The following is a 27157-nucleotide window of genomic DNA, read 5'->3' as shown; positions in this document are numbered from 1 at the left end:
TGATGGGCCTTGGCCAGGCTGGGTATATCTGTCAGCCAGTGGGCTCCTGGCACACCCCACCTCTTCCAAACCGGCAGAACTTGCACTCAGTGCAACCAAGCACATGTGAGCGGGGTGGGTGGGGGTGGGGAGTGATTCTGCACCCAACATCCTGAACGGCCTCCCAGGCTGTGCACAGTGGTGTTCCATCTCCTCTTGGCAGGGCTGGTTAGGCAGCAACCTCACTGTGGACATGGACAAAATCCTTCCACCTGGAGCTAAAACTCCATGGCGATGATAAATCTTTCCCCCTCATCGTGTCTGGCTTTCGGAATCACAGTCTGCCGTTTGTAACATGAAAAATGTCGGCGTGCTGGCTGGAAGTGGCAGGCACATGGTAAGACAGTTAACGCTCCTACCTCGGCCTCAAACACAAAGCCTTTTCTTTCTGCAGCTGGAAATGGGTACGGCCCATGAATGCAAAGAGCTCTTTCAACATTAGATTTTAAATTATTTGAATTAAATCTGGAATCCTTCCGGGCCCTGAGCTCTCTCGGTTATTCATCATTGGCTAAGTGTAGAAGTCTGTTCGGCCTCTCCAGGGACTGCCTGACTTCGAAGTCGCATCTGAAATGCTATAAACTATTTAAAACCCAAAGCTTGGCCATGTTTGGTTGGAGGGAGCACATTAACACGCACTCCGCGGAACTCTTTGGGGAAAGAACGGCTAGTTCGTCCGTGCACTTGCTTACTCGGTGGGGCTCTCCTCTGGGTAATCACCGTAATACACTTGTAAACAAACCTCTTCCCCACGGAGACAGGGTGATGCTTTCCCCTTATTTAGCAAACATTGATTTCTTTTTCTCTCTCCTAGTGTCCTGCCTTGCCCGGAAATTAACAAGCTTGCTTGCTCCTGTCCAAGATTTCTCAATTCTCCCACCCCTAGACCCTGCAGTAGTTCCACATGGGCACCAGCAGGGGGCGGAAAATGCTTTTTGTAACTTAAAGGGTCACGGCACAGCTCCTTTGGGACTAGCCTGGATTCAGCAGTTCTGTATTTTGGGCTGCCCCAGCTGTCCAAATTGGGAAAGGGAGGGAAGGGAGGAATTCCGCAGGACGAGCCAGGGATACTGGGATACCTTGACTGAAGACCCGGGGGAGGGGGAGGGGCGGGGAGTTCCACAGATACAGCCCAGGCCAACGGTGTCCTGAACTGAGGAGTAATGGGGGACCTCTGCCACAAGAGCTGAGGCCAGGGAGGCAGGGTGCCCTGAGCTGAGAAGGGGAGAGGACTCGCATGGACAGAACTGGGCCAGGCAGGCAGAGCTGTGAGTGCTGGGTGCCGAGAGGAAAACCCTCCTTTGGGTCAGGTCATGAAACTTTGAAAAAGTAAGAACTGGGCAGCACTAGCCATTTAAATAAATACCGAGGCCATGGAAGACCACTGGGAAATTCTCAAGGACTTCCTAGGCGTTTCCCTGCTGGGTGAGTCTACTCACTGGCATGTACTCTGCAAAGCCATAAGCACTTGTCTCCAGGGAAGTGAGGCCCAGAGAGTGGGCACTACAAAGACCAGGGAATTGTGTGGGCAGATGACGGTGGAAGAAATGAGGGGTTCTGATTGGACCGTGGCATCCGGGAATCTGGTGGTCCCGCCTCTATTTTGTAGTCCTGGCCTTATAGCATGGGCTGAACTGATTGGCTTTCACAAATGATGGATGAGTCTCTTCTGAGATAAGGCAAAGAGAACACTGGCTTCCATTTGAGTCTCTGTCTGTCTGTCTGTCTGTCTGTCTCTGCCCCCTGTCCTCCATCCCCAAGGTAAACTAGATTCCATTTGATGAAGCTGCCCAGTACAATTCAAATTCAGTACAGCAAGGGATGGAGTCCATGTGGAAGTTGAATTCAGGTGAGACCTTAGCCCAACTGCAATTTAACCAGAAACCTCACCACTCCTGAGACTCCCAAACCTGCTACAGTCCCATTTTAATAGCATTTGAAACACCTAAACATCAGTGTGGGTTTCCAGCCACACATATCCCTGAGAAGGGTCCTCCCTACACCTAGCCCATATTGGGCAGTGTTCATCCCATCCAACGAGAATAGAGCCCCGACTCTGGCTGTATGTGTCTTTCAAAGTTCTGATAAATGATACACAATACTCCAAAAGTTCATGTGCAGTGCTGGTGGTCGGGGGCTAGAGTGCAGATACGGCAGTGAAGCTTCTCCCCCGAGGCTGTTACAGGTGTTCCTGAGCTCAGGCTGTGCATACAGGAGGTCGAGTAGCTTCAGATCTGTCCTTGCCTGTCTACATGAAAGGCACCCTAGAACTCCTGATTGCCCCCAACAGAGGTGCTGGTGGTGCAGGGGGTGGAGCAGCAGGGCCCATGGTCACCACAGGGCATCTCTGTGGAAGATGGGCAGCCTTAAGGACTCCAGAGAAGTGAGGCCAAAAAGGTGGATGCCACAGAGGCCAAATTTTATACATAGGATAAAATTTTACATGAGGGTGAGTGACACATAGCCAGGAAGGGCCAGCTGGCCTCAGACTACCCAAAGGAGCTTCCATAGAGCCCCAAAGGAACTGTGGACAACTGCAGTAAAGGCTCTTCTTTGGCTCTAATGAGGGTCAAGCCTGTATGAAGTCCTCTCTTCCTGGTCCCATGTGGCAGAGAGGACAGGCTGGCTGGCTGCAGGTGGTGAGACCTACCCATCAAGTTCCATGAGGAGATGTGGTCTGGGTGTCTTCTTTGACCCCAAGGGGTGGGAGGGACGTTGGAGTGTGGAGGGTTATTGATGCTGAGCAGGCATGAGGGGGGACCCCATAGACTCTGACTTTGAGCTGAAGCTTGAAGGTAACCAAAGAAAGAGAGAGATGGAGGCAAGAGGGGATTCTGACTTCAGTTATTGGGGAAGGAAGAAGGAATGAGTGCATGGAAAGATGAATGGATGGGTCAACAGAAAGAGGAATGGATGGGTCAACAGAAGAGGAGTGGAAGGAAATAATGGAGAAGGAGGTAAAGAAGAACCAAAAGAAAAGGGAGGAAGGAGGGGGAGGGGAGGGGGAAGAAGGGAAATACGGGAAGGAAGAGTGAAGAAAGAAGGGAGAAGAGGGAGAGATGTGTGATATGTCTGAGTTGGTAGAAAGATGGATATAAGTGGGTAGATGAGTGAGATGAGTCGTAGATATACAGATGGATGGATGGATGGATGGATGGATGGATGGATGAATGAATGAATGGATGGGTAGGTGGGTGAGTAGGTAGATGGATGGATGAGTGGGTGGGATAGATGAGTAAATGAATGATGGAAGGATGAATTAATGGAGGGATGGATGAGCAGATGATGGGTATATAGGTAGGTAAGTAGGTATATGAAAGGATAGATATAGATGAATGGGTAGATGATGGATGTATGGACAGATGGGTAGGTGAGTGGGAGGGTGGATGGAAGGGTTGGTGGGTAGACAGGAAGATGGGCAGATGGGTAAGTACATAGATGATGCCAGTTGCATCTCTGAGACTCAGAAGGGCTTAGTTTCCAGGGAACCTGCTCTGGGCCTGGGACCATTTGGGAGTACTCAGAGCATGAAGTGGGAAAGTAGCTTTCTGTGGAGCTATCTTACAATGACAGTGTGCATCCTGCCTTCTGAAGGGTCACCCTGTTCCTCTAGGCCGCGGACATGTGGACCAATCCCTCTGCAAGAGGATCTGGCCACCAGATGTTAGGTAGGCACTAATGAGCTCAGTCTGCTGGTCACTAATTGGCTGAGGCTCTGGGCACTAGAGATAGATTGAACCACAGATGATGATGATGATGATGTGGTGGTGATGATGATATGATGATGATGATGATGATGATGATGATGATGATACAGACAGGTAGACCTGTCTCAGGGCTCAGGGGACCCAGGCACTTCAAGACAGACTAGTGGGAAGGCAGGGTACTTGGAAGGTATGTGGCTATCTACTCCCATATGAATGCCTAGCACCTTCTCAGGTATCCCAGGGCCTGCCCACATCCCACCATGACCTTCAAATGGGAAGTGGGGTCAAATGGAAGCAAGAAAACTGCCATCACTACACACAGTAGAACAGAAACAAGGGCGTTTGCTGGATGGAAAGGGAACAGTGGCCCTCCAGGGTGAGCACTGGTGAGGGGGATGGCATTACAGCCAGTTTGTCCATAAACTTGTTCAAGCGATTTATGAGGCTTGGCTGGCTTAGGGTAGGGGCAGCAGACTCAGGCAGCTTCTAATTGGAGCCGGGAGAGGAGAGATTCGGTGTTAATGGCAAACACACCCTCACTTCGGCGGCCCCCTGAAATGGCACTGCTAGCCAGCGACCACATGTTTCTTTCTTACTGATAACACATACTTGCAGTGACAGGAAGACTGGAGGGTCTTGGCTACGCTAAGGGGCACACGGTCCTTCCAAGACATACCGACCGTGGGGCTCAGGGTCAGAGTGTTTCTGAGATGGAGTGCCACTACTCACATCAAGGATTCTATTCTAAAGAGGGCTGAGGAGGTTCCCACCACCTGAGAAGCACGTGGAATTTTTGCCCTGGGGCAGCTCCAAACCAGCCCAACATCACGTTCATAGGCTATGGCTCATAAACCCACCCATATTTATTTTCAATGGCCATGTGATGTTACTCGAGGGGATGCCCTTGGCTCCTCCATGACAGGGTCTTCAGGATCCCCACCCCCCAATTCTTTGTCTCTCACTCAGTTAGACACTGGTGTTGGGATAGAGTGTTTGCTGAGCTTGTGCCATGCTCTGGGCTAAGCCTTGCCCTCTCTGGACTCCAACATAAGACCCAAATAAGATGATCAGCCAGCCAGTCCCCAGCATCCAGGAATCTCATCTGGTGCCTACTCCTGGCTAAAAGGCACCGTCCCATGTGAACAAGTAATGCTGTTGCTCGGACCACTCAGCTGGGTGTGTGGAACCCTGGCAGCCACAGCTGTCCTGAGACAGAGGAGCTAGCATCATACCAGACAGCATCATACCAAGAGTGGCATCTCTCCTAGGCTCGGCAGCAAGACATTTACGAAAAGGGGCTGGACATACTCAGATGGCGATCCCGAGGCTTCTTCCTGGACATTCTGTTCACAGCTGTTTACTCCAGGCTACAGATTGGCTTTCTGAAAAGCAGGGGATTGAGGGACAGAGATTGACCGAGAGGGTCTTAGGTGATAGTTCAGTTGACAAAGGGGTAATGCTCAAGAACAACACCCTGAGACACCCTGAGGTTGTCCTCTGGCCTCCACATGTACTCATCCACACATGCATGCACACATACACTTGTACCCATACACTATTTACACATGTGCATACATGTGAGGCATGCATGCACACACCACACACACACACAGAGCAGTTCAGAGAGCTGGGAACCTAACTTGGAGACTGATGAGGAAGCCATATCTGGGGAGGGCACAAGGCTAGGCTGCCTGTCTGCACCTGTGTAAGAATTGGCTGGCCCCTAGGACACTGCCATCCTGTGAGGTTATCTTAGCAGGGTACCAAGGAGCCTCAGCATGCGTGACACCCACATGAAAGGAAGTGGTCAGAACTCTCTCTCCTGTACCTCCAGGAATGCCAAAACCTCAGTTAGCCCATGGCCACTGAGACACACCCACATCACTGCCCCAAGAGCCCTCTGCCCCAAGCACTGTTTCCTCCTCTCCCACCACAGACCATGTTCAGATCGAGAAAGCTTTATCACTCATCTGGTTTAGTTGGGAAGACATGGCAATGCCTAGGAGATGAACACGTGGGGCTTTTGTGATGCAAGCAAGATGGAACCCCAAGTCATATTATTCTACCACCCACCCCCACGGCAGCCAGATAGGAATATAGTTCTCAAAATGTGGGACTTTAAGTTTTAGCAATCCAGCAACAAGAGCAAATGATTGGATTATACAGTTGGGTTTAGGTAGAAGACATAATGGGGGCCTTTCCAAGGTCAAGGCTGCCTTGCTGGGCACAGCACAGAAGGGGCCTTGCATAAGCAGGACATACTATTGCTGAGTAGACACATTGTCTCCCTGGGGCAACATGGCACCCACAAGCATGCAGGGCACCCTTCACCAAGGCGTTTATGTCTGACCTGGGCCCCTGGCCCACTATGGTGACTATGAGGGCTTGCATGTGCCCGGCCCATCTCATGGTCTTGGTGGGGACGGGGCTGAGAGAGTTGTAAGCAACAATAGAGCTGGCAGAATGAACATGGCTTTCTGAGAGTGAAGCTCTCTCTCTGCTCCACCTCAGCCTCCATCTGTGTCGGATGGTTTCCTCTAGGGATCCTTTGAGGCAAAGCCTCTAGTGACCACCAAATTGTCATCAACACCCCCGGCAAGATCCAGTGGTACTGAGAAAGCCCTATCTTTAAGTACACATCCATATTGCCAATGCATGACACTTATCTACTACACATCCTCGTGAGCTTTCACATTGTGTCAATACCATGTCTACATCACGTGTCTGAACAACACAGCCTTGTGACAGCTTTTCTTAGTAATGCCTGATGATGGATCAGCAGGGTCAGTAGGGCATAGACTCTAGGAAGGGTGTGGCACCAGGAGGTGAGGCTTTGGCAGAACTTTCTGGATGGAGGAGGAATCTGGCTTATCTGTGTCTTTGCACACGATTGGAAAGATGAAGCCACCTTTCCAAGGCCCTCTCCATCATAAGGGAACAGGGAAACTGTGCCAGGCTCAACCCTCTTGTATTTTTCTCTCAAGCTGAATGCCAAGTAGGGTCTCAGAGCCAGCATGTCTGTGTGTCTCTGAGGCCACAGAAAGGCTCCCATCCACCTTCCCAGTCTTGTTCTGAAGCCCCAGTCCTTGTTTCTGAGAACCCTTCACTGAGTATGCCTCTACTCTCCTGTGTGTCTAGACACACAGGTGTGCCAAACTCCAGAGGGGCCACCTTTGTATGAGCTGATAACAAAATGAATTCGAGATCGTGCTTGGGCATCTTAGGGTGATCAGAGAGAGATGAAGGACCCTGCCCTGGACTGGAACGGGACAGAGAACCAGAGTCAGTTAGACAGAGCAGGGAGACATTCCCGAGGGCTTCCTGGAAGAGAGCCTATTCAAAAAGGAATGTTCTGAGGGCCTGCTAGACATTGCCCATTGAGCCTGGGAAGGGAAGTGTCATTCTCCACAAGACAGTGCCCTCAGGCTGCCTCATTCCGAAAGGAGACCTCTGATGTGAGATCCCCAGGCTTCTCAACATCACCCATGACTTTTTCTGCTTATCCTCCGCTTCAGGGAACACAGGGGTTCAGTGCCCCACCACAGACTCTGACACCCACTGAAGACAATTGTTACTTCATCTGGATTATTACATATCGGTCAAGCACCCTTGAAAAGGCCTTGCAGGTCAGGGCCACCTGAGAGGAGAGCAGGCCACCAAGCAGAATGGAGGGTTCCCGGGCACTGGGGTCAGTCTGCTAGCTGTGCTTGGGAGGCCTCCAGCAACCCTGGAATTCTGTGAGCTTCCAGAAAACCCATTGTGACACGAGCTGGCCCAAGAAGGCTCATCTGCCTGCATTTCTGTCATTCAGAAGGAGTTGATGAAGACATGTTTAACCCACAGGTTCTAGATTCTCCTGCTGTGATTTTCGACAACGGATCTGGGCTCTGTAAGGCGGGGCTGTCTGGGGAGATTGGACCTCGTCATGTCACCAGCTCCGTTGTGGGGTACCCAAAATTCAAGATGCCTTCTACAGGAGCCAATCAGAAGAAGTACTTTGTTGGGGAGGAAGCCCTGTACAAACAGGAGGCCCTACGACTGCACTCCCCCATTGAGCGGGGCCTGGTCACGAGCTGGGATGATGTGGAGAAGCTCTGGAGACATCTCTTCGAATGGGAACTGGGTGTGAAGCCCAGTGAACAGCCCGTGCTCATGACGGAGCCTTCCCTGAACCCAAGGGAGAACCGGGAGAAGACGGCGGAAGTGATGTTTGAGACCTTCGACGTGCCTGCCTTCTATCTGTCAGACCAGGCAGTGTTGGCACTCTATGCCTCGGCCTGTGTCACGGGCCTGGTGGTGGACAGCGGGGATGGGTCACCTGCACTGTACCTATCTTTGAGGGTTACTCCTTACCTCATGCAGTCAGCAAACTTTATGTGGCTGGCAAGGACATCACGGAGCTCCTCACTCGGCTCCTCCTGGCCAGTGGGAGAGCTTTTCCATGCCCACTGGACAGGACCCTGGTGGATGACATCAAGGAGAAACTATGCTACGTGGCCCTGGAGCCTGAGGAGGAACTCTCTCGACGGGCAGAAGACGTCTTGAGGGAGTACAAATTGCCTGATGGGAATGTCATCTACATCGGAGACCAGTTGTACCAGGCTCCTGAGGTCCTGTTCTCTCCAGACCAGCTGGGCACCCATGGCCCAGGGCTGGCACAGATGGCATCCAACAGCATAGCCAAGTGTGATGCTGACATACAGAAGACACTCTTCGGGGAGATTGTCCTGTCAGGGGGCACCACGCTGTTTCAGGGGCTGGATGACAGGCTCCTGAGGGAACTGGAGCAGCTGGCTTCCAAGGGAGTCCCCATCAAGATCACAGCACCTCCTGACCGCTGGTTCTCCACATGGATTGGAGCCTCCATCGTCACCTCTCTGAGCAGCTTTAAGCAGATGTGGATCACTGCTGTAGACTTCAAGGAGTTTGGGCCATCTGTGGTCCAGAGACGGTGCTTCTGAAGGACTCCATGCTTCCAGTAACCACTCTGTCCCTCACAAGGGACACCCATGGGAAGTGAGCTCTCCCATGGCCTCAGCGGCATATTCAAATAAAGATGAATGGTGAAGCATTTGACTGTGTCAAGCTTGCTTCGTTTTCTGAGGCAGAAGATTTGCTTTGAGTGAGTGTGAGTGTGTGTACACACACACACACACACACACACACACACACACACACACACTTGCATAGGTGTGGTCACTTGTGGGTGGGTGCAGTGCCTGTGTGTGGGCCTCAGGTATCCTTCCTCAGGAACAACCTTACTTTCTGAGACAAGAGTCTTCTCACTGGGACCTGGTGCTCGCCAATTAGGCTAGGCTGACTGGCCAGGGGTCCTCCTGTTCCCATCTCTCCAGGGCTATGTGGCAAGTTCTTTGCCCTAGCAGAATCCTTTTCGACTTGGTGGAGGTTCTATCCACACCCCTTGTCCCTGCCCTTTCTTTTGAGAGAGCCCTGCTGCTGTCCAGCTGCAGAGGCCAAAGGCTCTATTGGACAGAGCTGAGGAAATGCATCTTAAGGTGTCAGGTAGGACTGAGAGCTTCCTGACAGTGGCAGGTGGCAGGAGGCTGAGGAGCAGGTCTAAATGCCACTCTGTCCTGACGGTTCGAAGAGTCCTCACCTGGAGATCCTTGTTAGGCAGGACAGGGTTGTCCTGAGGCCAGGCAGCAACACAATGTGGAGCCTCTGTCCTCTGCAGGGGATGGCGGCCATGAATCTGGGAGCAGATATCAGGGGTTCAGGGCTCTCTACGCCTGCATGGGTGATTGTTTGTTTTCACTTTCAAGGATGTTTATAGCATCATTGTTTGGAGGCAAAATACTGGAAACAAAGTTAATGGCCATCAGTAAAGTAACGGTTGAATAGCTGATGCGTGAAGGGAATTTCCGCATGCATTTGGTGGACTACCCCTAAAACACAATTGGCAGAGAAATGAAAAATATAGAGAAATCCTAAGATCCTTTCCCCGTCCTTCCTGCCCCTGTGTGTTCATGTGTGCCAGTCATATACGTGCACGAGGAAGCCAGAAGTCAGTCTTGGGTATCATTCCCAAGGAGCTTGTCCACTTTGCATTTTGAGGCAGTCTCTCATGGATTTGCCTGGAGCTCACTGCTTAGGTTAGACAGGCTGGATATCAAGTCCCAGAAATAATCTCGTGTCTGCCTCCATAGCACGGGGATCACAATGCATGCCTCCATGTCTGACTTTTAAAAAAATATTTTAGATATATTTTTTAGATATATGTGTATGTGTGAGTGTTTTGTTTGCAGGAGAAGTTCAGAAGAGGGTGTCAGATCCCCTGGAACTGGAGTTATGAGTTGTGAGACACCAACGTTGTGTGACAAAACTTTTCCCGGGGAGATGCTACATACAGGTCTACTCACCCCAGACAGGGGTCCCACGACAGACCAAAGTACTGTACCACCAAAGACCAACTTGGCAAACCGTGTTTTATTGGGGTTACTTACAGAAATATGGGTGAGGGGTTACTTACAGGAGCAGAAATGACTCAAAGACAGCTACATCATTAAAGCCCACCCCAGCAAGGGTGACAAATCACAAAAGCTGGGAACCTGGAGTACATTGCACAGCCTGTAGGCAGCTCAACAGGTTGAAGAGTGTCCTTTCCAAGTGACTAAGTTGACCTAAACTTCTTCCTGGCAACTGAACTGGTTTTTGCTTCTTTCAGGCAGCTGTCTGGTCTTAAGATTCTTCTTTACAAGTTTGGCTCTTTTGATCTAAGGGTGACTCTCAGCAGTCTTTATTTCTTCCTCTGTCAGGGTGGGGCTTAGTGAGTCTGGTAAGTTTCAGGGACTTCCTGAGGCCATTTTGAGTTGTTTACATTCTTGTTTAAGGGGCTTCCCTGAAGGATAAAATATTTCAGTCTCCAGGAACCTACTCCACAACTATATTGGTACTGGGAATTGAAGCCATGTCCTCTGGAAGGGTAGCCAGTGCTCTTAACTACTGGGACATCTCTCTAGTCCCTCTGTGTCTGACTTTTTGTGTGGGTACTAAGGATTGAATTTGAGTTTTCATACTTGTGTATAAATAACTTTACTGACTGGGCTATCTTCAAAGTAAACCTACTCCTTTTTAAAAAGAGAACTGTAATGTTCTCCCAGGCATAGTAAACTGATGCTCATTTGCACATGTATGATCCATCTTAAAGGGAGTTCTCTAAAGACAAGGGGAAACACTGCAGAAGAGGACTGGTAGGGGCCAATATAGTAATTGACTGTTCACATGAATAAGCCTTAAGTCAGACTAGCTGATGTGGTATTCCAGGCACAGGCAGGAAGGAGGACAATATTTGAACGAGAAAGTGTTCCATGTGTGGACAGCATCCAGTGTCCTATCTCTACAGTGTGTTCTGCCTTGTAGCTAGACTCGAAGCACCTTCAAATCTCAGCTGCTCCTCTAGAGGACAGCTCAGGATTTGGCAAGTAGAACTCTCAGGAGCATGTTCCCTGGGAGATTCAGAGGCCCAGACTCATGCTGGACCCTTAAGCACAAGTGAAGCAAGGATCTGGCCGAGGTGTCCCCTATATTCCATCAACCATGGGCCACCTCACAGCACAGCCTCCACCTGAATATCCCAGTGTGTTTAGTTACTTGTCTCGAGCGGCTCTGGGTTGCTAAGGCTGGGGCTGGCTCTGCCACTGCACCTCCATGATAACCTGAGATCCCAGCACCCAGTCTGGGTTCAGAAGGGAGATGGAGATCAGTCAGATGCTCCTGCCACTTCACCCAGGTTGGGCTGGGTGCAGAATTGCAGGTGCCAGTTGATAACCACAACAAGGACAGTCTGCCAGTGGGTGTGCAAGAACCCTGCAGAAGGACACAGCACCATACAAAAAGGTCAAAGCCTATAGCCACCAGAAGCTGCACCAGGCCAGAAGCATCCTTCCCAGAGCCCCCAGAAGGAGCAAGCCAGGTGACTGCTTGACTTCAGACATCAACCTTCTCATGGGTGAGGAAATTCTGATATGTGGATCTGCCTGGTTGTGGTACTTTGTTATGACATCTAGGGTGGTTCACCTGTTATTATTCCCCCAAGAACTATCCTCCACCCAGGGGGACTTCATCCTCCCAGGATACACATTCTAGGAAGCCTGGCCCATGCATTCCCTCACTCACTCACTCATCCATTCACTCACTTACTCTAATTCACAAATCCATCATCTCACTTGCCCACTCATTTATTTGTTCACATTATCATCTCACATCGCTCAAAGGAAATCTACCAGTTCAAGGAATGGATGTGTCAGCTGTGGGCCCCCAGGAGGCAGAAAACATTTTGAAGATGGGGAGAAGTAAGCCAGGAGGCCGGTGAGCAAGGCTGGCTGGCAATGAGACCTGGTAAGTGCGGAGCAGGACTTCCCCGGCCCTCAGTTGGTCTTTGGCTCTTTCCTGTGTAGTGCTGGTGCCCGTGGGTTTCAGACTCTGCGCACCTGTGAGGACCAGATGCTGTCCAGATGTGTGCTGTGAGAACCAAAGAGCCCCAGGTGTGAATTTCTTCTGGCTCTGGGCCTTGGCCTCCTATGAAGTTTTAATATCCCAATGGGATGTTCCCAGGGGCTGAAGTGTGTGAGAAAGAGATGGTGTGCCCACCAGGGGGTTGGTCCAGGGTATGAGTGAGCAGCCAGCTACTCTCTCCTTTTCTGGAACCAGCGAGAGACAGGGCTCTGACGCTCCCTTGAGCCACAGGGTAGGAAGGAACCTCTGGCTCCAAACACACACCTGTGCCCTTCTACAGCCCCTTTTTCTCCAGGACCGCTGGGCTGGGCAGGATTCTGGGGACACCTGTGCCCTTCTACAGCTCCTTTTTCTCCAGGACCGCTGGGCTGGGCAGGATTCTGGGGACACCTGTGCCCTTCTACAACGCTCTCGCCTTTTTCTCCAGGACCGCTGGGCTGGGCAGGATTCTGGGGACACCTGTGCCCTTCTACAGCTCCTTTTTCTCCAGGACCGCTGGGCTGGGCAGGATTCTGGGGACACCTGTGCCCTTCTACAGCTCCTTTTTCTCCAGGACCGCTGGGCTGGGCAGGATTCTGGGGACACCTGTGCCCTTCTACAGCCCCTTTTTCTCCAGGACCGCTGGGCTGGGCAGGATTCTGGGGACACCTGTGCCCTTCTACAGCCCCTTTTTCTCCAGGACCGCTGGGCTGGGCAGGATTCTGGGGACACCTGTACCTTCTACAGCCCCTTTTTCTCCAGGACCGCTGGGCTGGGCAGGATTCTGGGGACACCTGTGCCCTTCTACAGCCCCTTTTTCTCCAGGACCGCTGGGCTGGGCAGGATTCTGGGGACTTCCAGGATCCTGGTCCTCTGTGCTAGCACAGGAGTCCTAGAAACCAATGAATCTAGACACACAGCCCATCTAATTCCTCATGAGGGAGCTGCTTAGGAGTTCAGTCTGGTGTTTGATGATCCACTAGAGAAGATGAGAGTGGGGAGTGCTGGGAAGCCAGGCCATCTTGAGGGCCCAGCATACACGTGGCCAAGGCCTCTCCCCAGGGCTGTCCCTTCTAAGACAACCTTGCTGACTCAGAGGTGGCTTCCATTCTTTCTAAGATGTAAGAAACAGCTGTTCCCAGATGGCCTTGGCTGCAGGAGGAACCATGGCCCAAGGGGCCAGCACTTTCCATCCCTATCCATGATGATTATTTACAGATGGCCAGCAGTCTAGAGGGGATGGTGGGCTGCCCTGGGGTTGGCTGGGTCTCTGGATGCTGAGCTGGTTGGTTAGTATCCTCCTGTGTGGGGGTATGGATGGGCTTCCTGGACCTCTACATACTGGAAAACTTTCTTTGTTCAAAGACAGGACCCGAGCATCAGCACTATTCCCAGCCTCTGAAGGGAGGTGCAACAGCTCAGTTAGCAGGGATCATTCCCTCACCTGGCTCCAGGTAAGAAACCAAAGCCATTTCCAGCCTTGCTGTGCCACAGGAAGAAACCTGTGGAGTCCACAGACACTGGCGACCAGGGTGCCAGGGGTGCTGGCAGCTCCCTCCTGCCTGGCCCTGCCCAGCTGCGGACCTGGTTGTCTGTCACCAGGCCACTTGTATGAAACCATCATTCCCTGCTGACTTTCTAATCACCCCCTCCAGCTTGGTCTTTCCTACAGATACCCATGGTTTCCTGCGTTAATCCTGTGCTCTGTAGCAGTGTTTCAAGACACTGTCATCGGATAACAATACCCCAGCATGGGAAACAATGTGAGTATTGTCATGGCTGGCCTTGGCTCTGAGCAGGAGAAACGTAAGACGTCCCCAGTTATCACACCCATGGGGAGGAGGGCTGGGCTCCAGCTCACACGAAGACATAATAATTTTCTCCCATTATTCAAATCTCCTATTTCTCTGGCTCCACCTTTTGGCGGCAGATGCTGGGCTGTGAGGACCCTGCACACTGCGACATCTTCACACCTGGGCCAGCTGGGCTGGGTCCAGGGGCCCAAAGGGACCAAGGAGCCAGATGCTGCTCCCAAGGTTCCTTCAGGGGCCTGGGGAAGTAACAAGGGCACCCAGCAAGTCATCCCTGGACCTGCCAAACCTCCCCCCCACACACACACACACTGTTGTCTCTTGACCCAGGGCCCACAGTGCTTTGGCAGAGCCAACGATGACGCTGAGGCTGGGAAGAGATGTGATCAGTGGGTGGAGGCAGCCCCTCGCCCGCCTACACCCATAAGGGCCAACTCTGGCCAGAGGTGACGGCTTGGCTCCTGGAGGCCAAGGCACCATGTGGCACTGCCAGCTGCCGCAGGGTCAAGAGGCTCAAGAGCCCCTACCCGGAGCCTGGTGGGGCTGGGTACCTCCCAGGGAGGCTGCTCCACCCAACGAGGGCTGCCCAGGCCTTGCTGCAAGGAGGGAGCCAGCGTAAGCAGATACCTCACCGTTATGCAACCCAGGGTCTGTGAGGATGGGCTGCCTGCACTGGGCCAGCCAAAACAAGCACCATCCCGGCTCCAGAGTGTGAAATCCTCAGGCCCAATTACAGGGGGGAGAATGGGTGAGGGCTGGACACGAATTGCAGAGTCTTCCTTGGAAGGGCAGCCTTCTGGGAGGTCTGGCCTACTCTTGCAGCCAGGCTGGCCCCACAGCCACCCCAGTGCCTCAGGGAAGGCAGGAGGTCTCTTCTAGAGTCTTCTCCTCTTTCCCCCAGTTAAAGAGGGACATTTCACACACAAACCCTGTGCATGGTGTGGAGGGGGAGGGGATAGTGATGCTTTTGCTCTCTTTCTTTGCACTAGGATTGCGTGGTGGGTGACATGCTCTGTGCCTGGCAGTGGGTGTTAGAGATTCCCACAGGGGCCAGCTCACCCCAGGTGCTGACAACCTGGCTGTCACTGAAGATTCACCAAGCAGAGCTGACACACATGTGAGCTAGAAAAGCATGACTATGCCTGTTTCATTGCCCGAGGCATCTTAGAGCCAGCCAGGCTGGGAGCATTGTGAATACCCCCTGGTATTGGGAATGAAGGGTCCAGAAGATGTGCTCACATTGCCTAAATGAGCTCACTAGCCTTTGGAGTGAGAGGCTTCTGGGAAGGTGTGAGGTGAAGAGGCAGACAGAGGAAGGGCAGTGTCCTTGTTGAACCCTGTTAGAAAAGAAGACTCCAACCATTTCCAGGTACCATCCATGGTCAGCAGGAAGTAGCACACACAGGGGAAGGATGATGTGTGACAAAACTTTTCCTGGGATTGATGCTACATACAGGTCTACTCGCTCCAGAAAGGGATCCCACGACAGACCAAAGTACTGTACCACAAAGACCAACTTGGTGAACCATGACTTTTATTGGGATTACTTGCAGAAATATAGGTGAGCGGCTACTTACAGGGGCAGAAATGACTCAAAGACAGCTACATCACTAAAGCCCATCCCAGTAAGGGTGACAGATTACAAAAGCTGGGAACCTGGAGTACACTACACAGCCGTTAGGTAGCTCAACAGGTTGGAGAGTGTCCTTTCCAAGTGACTGAACTGACTTAAACTTCTTCCTGGCAACTGAACTGGTTTTTGCTTCTTCCAGTCAGCTGTCTGGTCTGGAGAATCTTCTTTGCAAGCTTGGCTCTTTTGATCTGAGGGTGACTCTCAGCAGTCTTTGTTCCTCTATCAGGGTGGGGCTTAGGGAGTCTGCTCAGTTTCAGGGACTTCCTGGAGCTCCTTTGTTTACCTTTTTGTTTAAGGGCTTCTGTGCAGGATGAAGTGTTTCAATCTCAGAGGAAACTGTTACATGACAAGGGGGAGGCACATCCCTGACAGCTATCCCTGCAGAGAGTCTTAGCCTTCATTCACTCTTACACCTCAGGCTGAGGCTGATAGGCAGACAGAGGCAGCAGTGTGGGAGGCTGCGCTCCTGAGCCGAGTGTGAAGATCTATGAGGGGTGGGGAAAGTGGCTGAGTCTCGAAGGAGCAGGGGCTGCCTTTTATCTCACAGGAGCTCAGAGACTGTTTCCTATAAAACTCATCCCGAGGAGCATAAATCAGAGAAGAGGAAGTGAGGCTCTATAAAAGCCTCAAATACCAGCTCCAGCCAATGCATGTAGGGGGTAAGGATGATAAACAGAAAATCCTGTGCTCAGGACAGGCTCATCTTAGGGATAGCTAACTAAAGGCATCCCCAGCCCACCCTGCTGACCCACTGTGCCCGCTTGTTTCTGCTTAGAACCAAGAACTGGTCAGAGAGATTGGGTTATGATAGTCCATGACTCAGAAGCCCCTCGCTGGAAATTGGAAGGAGCGAGATCCTAGGACAGAACAGCAGTAGTCCCAGGCAGAACCACGCCAGCGGGTAGGGGCAGACGGCACTTCCAAATCGACTGTCCTTGCAGGGGTACCCTCTGAGGCTGGGCAAAGGGCACTGATCATTTCTAGGCTAAAAATTGTTCTGAGGAAGAGCTGGGGCTCTGTCAGCCAGCATTAAGTCAGCTGCTTGGCTCCCCAGCATAGCAGCCAGGGACAGGGTGACTATAACAGGAAGCTCCCTTCAGAACCTTCACACTTTACCAAAGCTCTGCTCGGGGCACTGTGTGGGGCACAGTGTCTCTTTCTTCTATGTAGGGAAAACAAACTGTCCCAGTCCTCTTCTAGCAGAAAGGTGGGCATCCCAAGTGGCCCCAGTCCCCTGCTCTGTCAACCCAAACCTGTGAGTGAAGGACTTTGGCAGTCAAGAGACTCAGAATCTATCCACCAGGCCAGCGAGTGAAGAGAAAGGCCATTAAAGACAAAGCTGGAGATGAGGCAGGATACAAGGCTCCTGAGCTCAGACAGCATGAGGACCCTCTAAGGTAATGTTGATCCCAGGGTAGCCTGGACCACTGCAGGACCTTAGGCAGACTACCAAGAAGGCAGTGGTCTCCTGTGTGTCTCACAGATTAAGAACCCTGGCCCTCTGTCCAAATACTCAGAGACACAAGTTCTTGGCTCAGAGGACACACCCACTCTCCTTGCCTCTCTCAGGGCACATCCTTGGTGGAATAGCTTTGTCATAGGCTCCGTGGACCCCTATCCCTTATTGGGGGTGCTCAGGAGGCTGAGCAGTCAGACTTCAGGCCTGGCTCTCTGTTGTCCCCAGCAGGTAAGTGTACCTGTTCAGGTCCAGTCAGCAGCCTGCTCCACCCTCCTCTCACCCCTCCAGCCCAGGCCAGGCTGTCCACACACCAGGGAACTCCCTGCTTCTCCTCTGGTAGTTTGGGCCATAAGGTAGGAATGTAGTATGTGTGGGTAGGGGGTGGAGGTGAGGATTCAGATTCAGCAGCCAAAGGTTTCACCCTTAATAGAAGCCCATGCCAAGGATAGATCGATCATACCTCCACCTGAATGACCTCTGTGGGTTCTGATGTGATGTTACCCTCCTCTTCCTATCCCCAGGGAAGGGCCCTGACTCAGGTTTTTCCCATGAGACTGGAGAGCTTTTTTTTTTAGGGAATGGTGGTGAGGCTGAATGTTCATGTGATCAAGCCCACACAGGTCCTGCTGCAGCTCTATATCTGCCTTCGGCTGGCCACATGGCCATCGCATTTCCAGGACATTCCCAGTCCTCAGGGAAAATCAAGTATCTTCACACCCTCTCCTTGAAAGATGCCCTGAGTCCTCTTGGCCAGATAGTAGGGTTCTTCTGCTCCTGCAGCTCCAGGGTCTCCAGCTCAAGCTACCTGCCCATGCCCAGAGGGGATGAACATTAATAGCTGTGCTTTATTAATTGTTTACTATTTATTTCTTTATTTGCCACAGCGCTCCCCCCACCTCTCTCAAGAAACTAGACCCCTGTCCACTTACTTGAACTCCTAGGGAGATGGACATGCAAGTCCCAGGCCTTAGGGAGTTCAGAGCAGACCCCTACTCATCATCTGGTGAGTCTGTCAGGGATGAAAGATGATACCCACATATTGGATCAGACAGTGGTTTGACATTGCTGTGGAGATGTTTTAAAAACATTATCAACACTTGATTCAGTAATCTCTTGAGTAAAGCAGGTGTCCCTCTGAACTGTGAGTGGCCTCATACCATCAGTTGAAGGCCTCAGGGGAAATGACAGAAGCCTATAAAGGAGGAGGGAGTTCTACCTTCTGACTCCAGACTGTAACCTCAGCTCTTCCAGGATTTCCATCCCAGCCCGCCTGCCAGTGCAGGAGTCACATGAGTCAGCTGCTTGAAATAAATCTCCCCATGCACCTGTGCACACACAAACACACATACACACAGGATATATACAGATCATAGCACACACATATAGGTACAGAGGCATGCATTCATAAATATGCATGTACACACATACATGAGTATATGTAGACTATAACACACACACATGCTTGAGTGTATCCAGACTATAGCACACACATATACACACACAGAAACACAGAGAATGTATAGACATCATAGAGCACACATACAGGCAGGCACATAGGCATGCATTTGTGAACACACATACAGACATGCACCATGGTATACAGATTACAGCACACACATATGAATGTATACAGCTCATAATATATACATATGCACATAGGCATGCATGAACACATTTGCATACTTGTGCAAAAATATGTGTACATAAAAAAATAGTACACATTCTATTGACTCTTTTCCCTAAAAATCCAACTGATTTTGATTTTGGATTTTTTGAGGAAGAGTCTCACGGTGTAGTCTAGGCTGGCCTTTAACTTATGGCCATCTTCCTGCTTCAGCTTTGTAAATTTGGAGCTTACAGGTGTGAGCAACCAAGTCTGGCTCCAGCTAGGTGTTCTGAAAACTAGTAAAGAGAAAGTGGGAGTCAGTCTTTCAAGAACACAAATAAAGTTTAAGTCCTTACAACTGAGCTGCAGCAAAACCCAGACTTAGAATCATTCCCAGGTTGCCAAGAGCACCTGGGCTTCAGGGCCTGCTGTGAACCTGTGTGGCCAGCTAAGCAGTCTAGTGACTCCTCCTGCTAGATGGTGGTGTCTGGAATGTGTTGTGCCTGGCTCTGCAGCTGTGAGGTGCTGTGAAGAGGGCTCCCAACCTGGAGTTCTGGTCCTTCCCTAGATCTGTGCCTGCTTCTCGAGATGCCCTGGAGGTGCCAGGGTTCAGTGAGTGTTGTGGAGTGGCCCAACCTCAGCCGTCACACGTGTCCCAGAAATGTATGCGTATATGTAAACACCCATACATTTGAGTGCCCACATGTACTGGCAAGTGAGCATACACATTAGTGAGCACACAGTACAATATACACATGTAAATACACACAGACATCCTAAAACAGTCTGTCTGTGCCCGAGTCCACCCCCCACCTCTGCCTGGCCCCTAGATGACCATCACATAGCTGTGCAGATTAACTGTGTGACTTTCCAGGGGTGGTAAGTGTGTGATGCTTTACAGTCCAAACCCAATTTTACAGCAGCAGGGCCTCCTGAAGAAGGCCTGGGTAAGATGGGGAGCCTCTCCAGAGCCTAGACGCAGAGGCTCCCTGGAGCATGGATGTGTTAAGCCTTCTCGGCTCTGCTTCATCTCCACTATACAGCATGTCCACAGAAGGAGTCCATGTGTCTCCCCACATCCCCCCAGAATGGTGACCTTAAGAAACTGGCTGGAATGTCAGGGCTCAGACCCGACTGGCTGTGTTCCCTACTTGATGCCTAGCCAGGCATGGAGAGCCCAGAAGGTTGGCATGTCTGTTCTCTTGACCTGTGGGCTGTCAACACATCAGGGGGAGCCTGCAGTTCCCTGGTCTAGTTCCCCTGGAAAGAATATCCCAGACCCTCCTCTTTCCGAAAGGGCTCTCCTCCCTCCTCACCTAGGAGGAGGAGCATGCACATAGATGTCAGTCCAGTTCAGGATGTTGGGGAGCACAGCCCACTACTGGCCTGATTCCAGCCTGAGCCACAAGCCTCCAGGACCCGAGCTTTTCTCATCTCCACAGTCTCCGCTGTTTTGAGGTCAGAGGGCTCACTCCGGGGGCTGCCTATGCAGATGGGACCAGGAGAGGCCACCCACCCTACAAGGTGATTGATGCTGGGGTACTTACACAGGGTCTGTGGACCCCCCACTCTTGCCCCTTCTAGCCAGCCCCTTCCTGCTCCAGACATTAACAGAGCTAGAGTCTGAATAACTCTAGTGTTTCTACTGGGACTTCATGAAGCCAAAGTTGTTCTTTCCACTAGGGTTACACAATCACTTTCATTTTACTGTCTCTCCCCTTATGTGGGGATGAGTGAGACCTTCTACCCCTTGGCCACAGACAGAGACGTTATGCAGGATAAAACTTTGGATCAGATAAAGAGGCCCTTCTAGGAGGGAAACTGGTGACAGGGCTTCCAGCTGGGAGGGGGCTGCCTGAAAGAGCTGGACATGGGTCTGTCCTTCCCCCCAAGAAAGTTGCTGCTTGATATGCTTTGGAGACACTTGGGAATATCAGGATGCCTGAGTGCAGAGACACATTAGAAACGACAGCAGTGAGGCAGTGAGGCCTGTGCAGCTGTGGGACTCTGCTGTTAGAGCAAATATGAGTGGCCCATCTCCTCAGAAGGCTGTCCTCACCCTGGATGCTGTGTGCACCTCCCTCTGGGTAGCCCGCTTAGGCATCTAAACGTGCAAAGTAAGGTTCAGGCTGGTGAACTGACTCTTGCCTCAGGTCTGACCCTAGAGACCACATGGGAGGGCAGAGATAAATGCTGCCTGTGGGGTGGCAGGGTGGCCCACAGCATGGGGCTCAGCAGGACCAAGTCTGAGGACATTCTCAGGGTGGGAAGACAGCAGTGAGGAGCCCTTGGCTTTACATCAGTGGGAATCCTGTGAAGTGGTTTAGCAAGTGCTATGATTTAAGAGTGGTTTTTTTTTTTTTTTTTCTGTTAAGATCCTGATAAAGCCTGGCCCCAGGAGGGTACGCTGTGGTATATTAAGGTCCTGGGATGGACCCCTCAGGGGTGGTTGAGGCCTTTCTCAACAAAGTGAGCTCTGCTAAGAACTGGGTTCACACCCATGAGGGCAGCTGCTAGGAAGTGGCCACCAGCCTCCTGCTCTGTCTCGGGTACAAGCTGCCTGTCCTGCTGCCTGCCAGAGGCTGGAGCAGCATGAGCCCCTTGCTGGAAGCTGGACCAGCTCTTAGAGTTCTAGCTGCCAGAACCCCAAGCCAAATAAGCCTCTGTCTCTATGACCATTCGGCCTTGGGATTTCTACTCTAGTTGCAGAAAATACACCAAGATGGTGGAATTGGCCCTTGACCTTGTGATGGATGAGTGATGGCTGATCTTTGTTGTCAGTTTGCCTAGATTTGGGGATCACCTTGGAGACAGAAGCTATCTGAGAGGATTTAGGTAAAGGAGGAAGACCCGTCCATGAACAGGAGTCCTAAGAAAAGCCAGCCAAGCTCTGACCCACTGGGATGTGAGCAAGCTGCTTCCTGCTGCCATAGGTGTGAGTCTTGCAGTTACTATATTTCCTTTGTGCGATGGGTTGCATCCTTAAACCATGAGCCAAAGCTGCTTCTATCAGCTTTTCTCTCTCAGCAACCAGAATACTGGCTGATGCAGAACCTAGCTGAATGGCCCTTTGTGGTTTTTCCAATGAGGCCTCTTTACCCTGCCCTGATCTGCAGGTTAACTGCTCCCTCCAGTAAATCTCATGAGAAGCCTGAGCCCTGTCCCAGGACAGCGGGAAATTCATCACCAGTGCCTTATCCAATACAACAGGCGAGGAAACTGTTAATTCTCCATAGAGCTAGCCACAGCTCACATACCTGAAGCCCTTTCCTCACATTGTCCCACTGCTGCAGATGCTGTGTGACCTCCGGGGCTGACCGCCATTCACTCATCCCTGTAGTCTTTCCCTTGTTAACTTGCCTGCAGAGGAACCTGAGGGGCAGTGAGATCTCCCCTCACCTCCTAGCTGCACAAATACTGCCACCATGAAGAACTTGGTGGTACTTGGGTTTCAGCTTCTTCCTCGGAGACCCAGCAGCAGCAACACCTCTCCCTCCCCTCAGCCAGAGGAAACAAATGCTGCTGTGGAGTGTGAGACGTGGCCACTTGAACCCATCATTATCACCATCATGTGTTAGCCTGAAAATGTCACAGGGAAGCAGCACAAGTCCCTTCCCTCCTAGAGTCTAGCTAGGGAGGTGACAATGGGCTCACCAGAATCGATGGCCACAGTAGATGGCCACAGTAAGAGATGTCCCAAGCGGGGAGGGTGGAGGCCATTTAAGTGTATCAGGAGAAAGTTTAGCTTTGAAATGGAGACAGAACTCTTTAGATGTCCTTCAGAGGCTGCTTATCCAGCATGCCCATCCCAGCCTCTGTGACTCTCAGATCACTCTGAGCGGTTCCTAAGAACAATAGAGAGTGAAACTGCCTACGATTCTTGCCTGGGGAGAGTCTGGGGAGAGGCAACTATTTGTCCTGTGAACATCTACTTGGGTGTCTGCAGTGACATCTCTTAGATACCTGGTTTCTTCCTGTGAACATCTACACTGGGCATCTGTGGTGAGGCCCTTAGCTTCTTAACTACCTCCTGTGAGTACTACACTGGGTGTCTACAGCCAAGTCCTTCACCTCCTGGCTGCCGAAAAGGTCTTGATTCCATGTTGTCCTTTGAGTCCATCCCTCTCAATGAATTGATGAGCCAAGTAAAATAGTTGGCCCATTAAAAAATATGTATTTGTCTCAGAATGGTGGTTTCATACATTTAAAAGATTATACTTTCATTTCCTTCCAAGATCACCCATAAACGACCTCCTTCCTCAGAGTCCAGACAGCTAAGTTGTGTAGGAAAAGTGAATGACAAGGTGAGAAGGATTGGCTCAGAGTATTTGCAAAGGTCCTGAGGCCGAAGTACTAGGAAACAGCTCATGACCCTGTTTCACTCCCTGCCTTCCTCAACACCCAGACCAAGTCTGCACCCAGAGATCCCTGCCCTCTGTGTCCTTCAGGTGACCTTGTTCCTGAGGCCCCTGTGTCTCCTCACTGCCCCAAAGAAGCTCCCCTTTTCATCTCCTCAGGCCACCAAGAACAAAGCAAACCAGTCAAGTTTCAGAGCTGAGTCTGCAACCTTGGTAAAGGCAAGTTCCTCATCTGAAAAACGTAGAAAATGTGAAAATCCTGTAGAGGGAAAGAAAGCAGCCTAGAGGCAGACAACAGGGTGGGCAAACGACGGTGAAAATGGAAACTGATGCCCAGCAGAAGGCAAGCTTCAGCTCCTGTTGCTTGGCTCACCTGCAGCAGACATGCTCAGGAATCTAGAATCCCCCCGCCCAGCACCACTTGGAGGGGCTGAAGCAGCTGGTGGGTTGCAGCATGGGGGTGGACAGGAGGAGGATGCAGGGTTGAGAGGCTCTTCTCATGGTCTCTGTCCTGCTGAGATGCAGCTGGGACCAGCTGGCTCTTCTGCTGCTAAACCCTGGGACTGGAGGGGACACCCTCCCACCCCCCACAGCAGCCTGGGAATGGTGTGGCTGTCGGGCTCCGTGATGCAGGCAGGCCACCCTGCCCCTCCAGCTGGAAGTCCTCCAGACAGATGCACAGGCTGGAGGCATCAGGTTTCTGGAAGGGTAGGTATGGCAGACCACCCAGACACTGGTCAAGTGCACTGGCCAAACCGTCACTGACTTTGGCCCAGGACCTAGCCATAGAGGGGTCTGAGGAATGAGGACATACCCTTCCCCTCCAGGACTCCAGGAATGCCCGGGCTTCAGAGGCAAAGGGCACTCATTTCCTTCCTTTCCTCTCTCCTCATGAGGAGGAAGGAATTCAGAGACAGGTGCCCATGCTGGACAATTAAGGCCTTCCAGCCAAACCTGAAGTATGGTGTCCTTGCTGCCCCTGCCCCATCAGAGAACCAAGTCCAGCTACCTGAGCTCCCAGTTCATGGCTGTAGCTGCGATTCCTCAGTGCCCTTCATCATTTTTCACTCTATCCCAATCCTTCCTCTCCATCCTTCCTCCTCTGCCTTGGGCAGCCACTCTGGGGTGTAAATATGATGATGGACCATATGTGTATGTTATATATATATGTGAGTTCTGTGTACAATGTTGAATGTGTATAAGTCCTGTGCTGTGTGCATGCTGTGTCATATATATGCATATATGTGTGTATATGTATGGCAGGTATACAAACAGATATGTGCGTTGTATAAGCATGTATGTTATGTGTGTTCTGTATGCTATGTGTATATGTACTCTGTCCATGTGTTCTGTGTATGTGTGTTGTGGGTGCATGTGTGTTGTATGCATACATGTTGTGTGTGCATCCTGTATATACATATTGTGTGCATGTGTTATGTACATGTGTGCTGGGTGTACATGTGTTGTATGTATATATGCTGTGTTCCTCTGTGTTGCATGCACTGATCTTTTATCTAGGATAGTACTGAACTCATGATGATGAGGATAATGATAATGGTGATGGCAATAATGTTTATCATTGTTTATTTAGAATTTTTGCATAGATGACTACATTTCATCTACATAAACAGGCTCTTTGGGGTTTTGAGACAAGGTCTTACTTATATAGCCTTGGCTGGCCTTGAACTCATAGAGATCTGCCTACCTCTTCCAGCTGAATGTAGGTATTAAAGGCATGTGCCTTTAATCTTCTAAGTCTCAGCACCTGGGTTTTTCATTTGCATCTGGCAGAGGTGGCCAGCTGTCACAGCTCTCCAGCAGTCATGATAAGGTGGTGGTGGGTACACTTGTCTTATTGCTGATCTCAGCAAGAATGTTTCCAACTCCAGCGAAGTACCTGTGATAGGTTAGTTAAAATCAGATTTACCCAAGGTCTCTTCATTTATGTGAAGCCTTCATTTCCCATAGGTGGGCTGGGATTAGAAATGTTTACACTGTAGCAGGAATCTTAAAAGTTCTTATTAATAAAATCAAACCTGAGTTAGGTATTGGGGTGAAATGGAAGATCAGAGAACCAGAACAAGCCACAGCTACCTCACCTCGCCGGATCCTCAGCTGGTCTTGTTTCCTCAGACTGGAAGCCTCTGAGTCCTCATCCAGAATGGGTCTCAGCTAAACTGCTGCTCAAAAGCCTGAATGCTTAACCAGGCCAAATACTTAACCAGGCCAAATGCTTCTAGTTACTGGTCCTCACGCCTTATATATTTTTCTGCCTTCTACCACCACTCCCTGGGATTAAAGGCTCGCTTTCTGGGATTAAAGGTGAGTCACCATGCTTGGCTGTATCCTTGAACACATGGATTTCTGCCTAGCTCTGCCTCCCAAGTGCTGGAATTAAAGGCGTGTGCTACCACTGCCTATCCTCTATGTTTAACATTGTGGCTGTTCTGTCTCTGACCCCAGATAAGTTTATTAGGGTGCACAATATTTCGGGGAACATAATACCACCACATTACACTGTTCATCTGGCTTTACCACAGTTCTGGGGATCCAAATACAAGTTACCAGAATAGCATGGCAAGTACTTTTACCCACAATTAAGGCACCAGTAGATCTGGTGTCCAGTGTGGAATTGGAATGACATGACACCAGTCTTTCAAGTGAAACAGAGGAATTGTGTCTGGTAGTGCAGACCTATAATCCCAGCATTGAAAGGCTAAGGCAGGAGGATCACAAGTTCAAGTGCAATCTACCTAGCCAGACACTGTCTTAAAAAACAAAAACAAACAAGAAAAACCCAGAGCATTTCCTGCCTCTGTTACACTCTAGAAACCCCTATATAAAACAGGCAATCTAACCCATGCAGGCAGGCCTAGGACTCTGTAGTGGAAGAACGGTTCTTATTCCTATTCTGAGTGTAGCTTTCTGCTTTCTTTTGGGTCAGCCAGACACTTAGTATCCAGCCAGAAATATGTCTACTTTATTTCAAATTCTTAAATCTCACCCCCCCCCAAATGTATATCTCATACAGTGAAAAACCAAGAAACATTACAGAGACAGAGTAAGAGCAGGCTGGTGTTCTTGCAGCAGCAGCTCAGGACCGTTAGAAAAGCTGTGCTCCTGAAACCGGGTCAGCAGATTCAATAGGATGCTTCCTAGTGGAAACTGACCATTTCCTCATGCTTACATGGAAAGGACCTAATGTATCTTAATTAGAGTAACTCTCACTGTGGTGAAACATGGTGATCAACAGCAAGTTGGGGAGGAAAGGGTTTATTTGGCTTATGTGTCCACATCACAGTTCATCATCAAAGGAAGTCAGGACAGGAACTCAAACGGCAAGAACCTAGAGTCAGGAGCTGATGAATGGAGGAGTGCTGCTTACCTGCTTGCTCCTCATGGCCTGCTCAGCCTGCTTTCCTATATAACCCAGGACCACCAGCCCAGGGATGGTACTACCCATAATAGGCTGGGCCCTTGCCCAGCAATTACTGATTAAGAAAATGCCTCACAGCCAGATGTTATGGAGGCATTTTCTAAATTGCAGTTCTCTTTTCAGCTGACTCTAGCTTGTGTCAGATTGACATAAAACCATCCAGCACAGTAGCCTAAACAAAACTGAATCAAAACCCCATAGAATTTGAAAGACATTCTATATTTCAAAGCATGTTATAGCTGAGATACCTTTAATCCCAGCACTCTGAAGGCAGAGGCAAGTAAGTATCTATAAGTTTGAGGCTAGCTTGGTCTACTGAGAAAGTTGCAGGCTAGCCAGGGCTACACAGTGAGACTCTGTTAAAAAAAAAAAAAAAAAAGACCAGACACAAAAAACAATAAAAAAAACAAAAAACAGTAACAACAACTCCCAAAATGGAGAATAGACACAGATCCCATGGAGCTCACAGACAGATTTACACGTGTGTCTGTTAGCTTGTGACAAGGTTGCCAAGGCAACCAATTCAGCTTGTCACTTTGTAGAAACCCTTGAGTAAACATCTTAAGGGGAAAGCTGTATCTTGGCTCCCTGTTTCTGGGGTCTCAGTGCAGGGTAACTGGGCTCTGTGTGCTGAGCAAGAATGTCTTGGTGGGA

At 50.6% G+C, this 27157-nt stretch overlaps 1 protein-coding gene and 2 long non-coding RNA genes across 3 annotated transcripts; 1 reads left to right on the top strand and 2 right to left on the bottom strand.

Moving 5' to 3' along the window:
* The first annotated feature begins 1164 nt into the window (after window positions 1-1164).
* On the top strand, window positions 1165-8819 carry Actrt2 (actin related protein T2). Its single transcript, XM_028891478.2, is given in 4 exon segments — window positions 1165-1307; window positions 1801-1888; window positions 7262-8058; window positions 8061-8819. Coding segments are annotated over 2 exon segments (1131 nt in total). The 5' UTR covers window positions 1165-1307; window positions 1801-1888; window positions 7262-7574; the 3' UTR covers window positions 8708-8819.
* LOC119087490 lies at window positions 4592-5790 on the bottom strand. Its single transcript, XR_005090971.1, has 2 exons — window positions 5685-5790; window positions 4592-5128 (listed from the first exon to the last, which is right to left on the bottom strand). It is a non-coding gene; the product is annotated as an uncharacterized LOC119087490 (long non-coding RNA).
* A 6709-nt stretch (window positions 8820-15528) lies between the features above and the next one.
* On the bottom strand, window positions 15529-25134 carry LOC114708258. The gene is made up of 3 exons (XR_003736769.2): window positions 24773-25134; window positions 18033-18112; window positions 15529-17908 (listed from the first exon to the last, which is right to left on the bottom strand). It is a non-coding gene; the product is annotated as an uncharacterized LOC114708258 (long non-coding RNA).
* Window positions 25135-27157: the final 2023 nt, after the last annotated feature.

This window comes from Peromyscus leucopus, chromosome 2 (assembly GCF_004664715.2).
Source record: "Peromyscus leucopus breed LL Stock chromosome 2, UCI_PerLeu_2.1, whole genome shotgun sequence".
Lineage (NCBI taxonomy): Eukaryota > Metazoa > Chordata > Mammalia > Rodentia > Cricetidae > Peromyscus > Peromyscus leucopus.
This window is presented reverse-complemented; position numbering and strand designations above follow the sequence as displayed.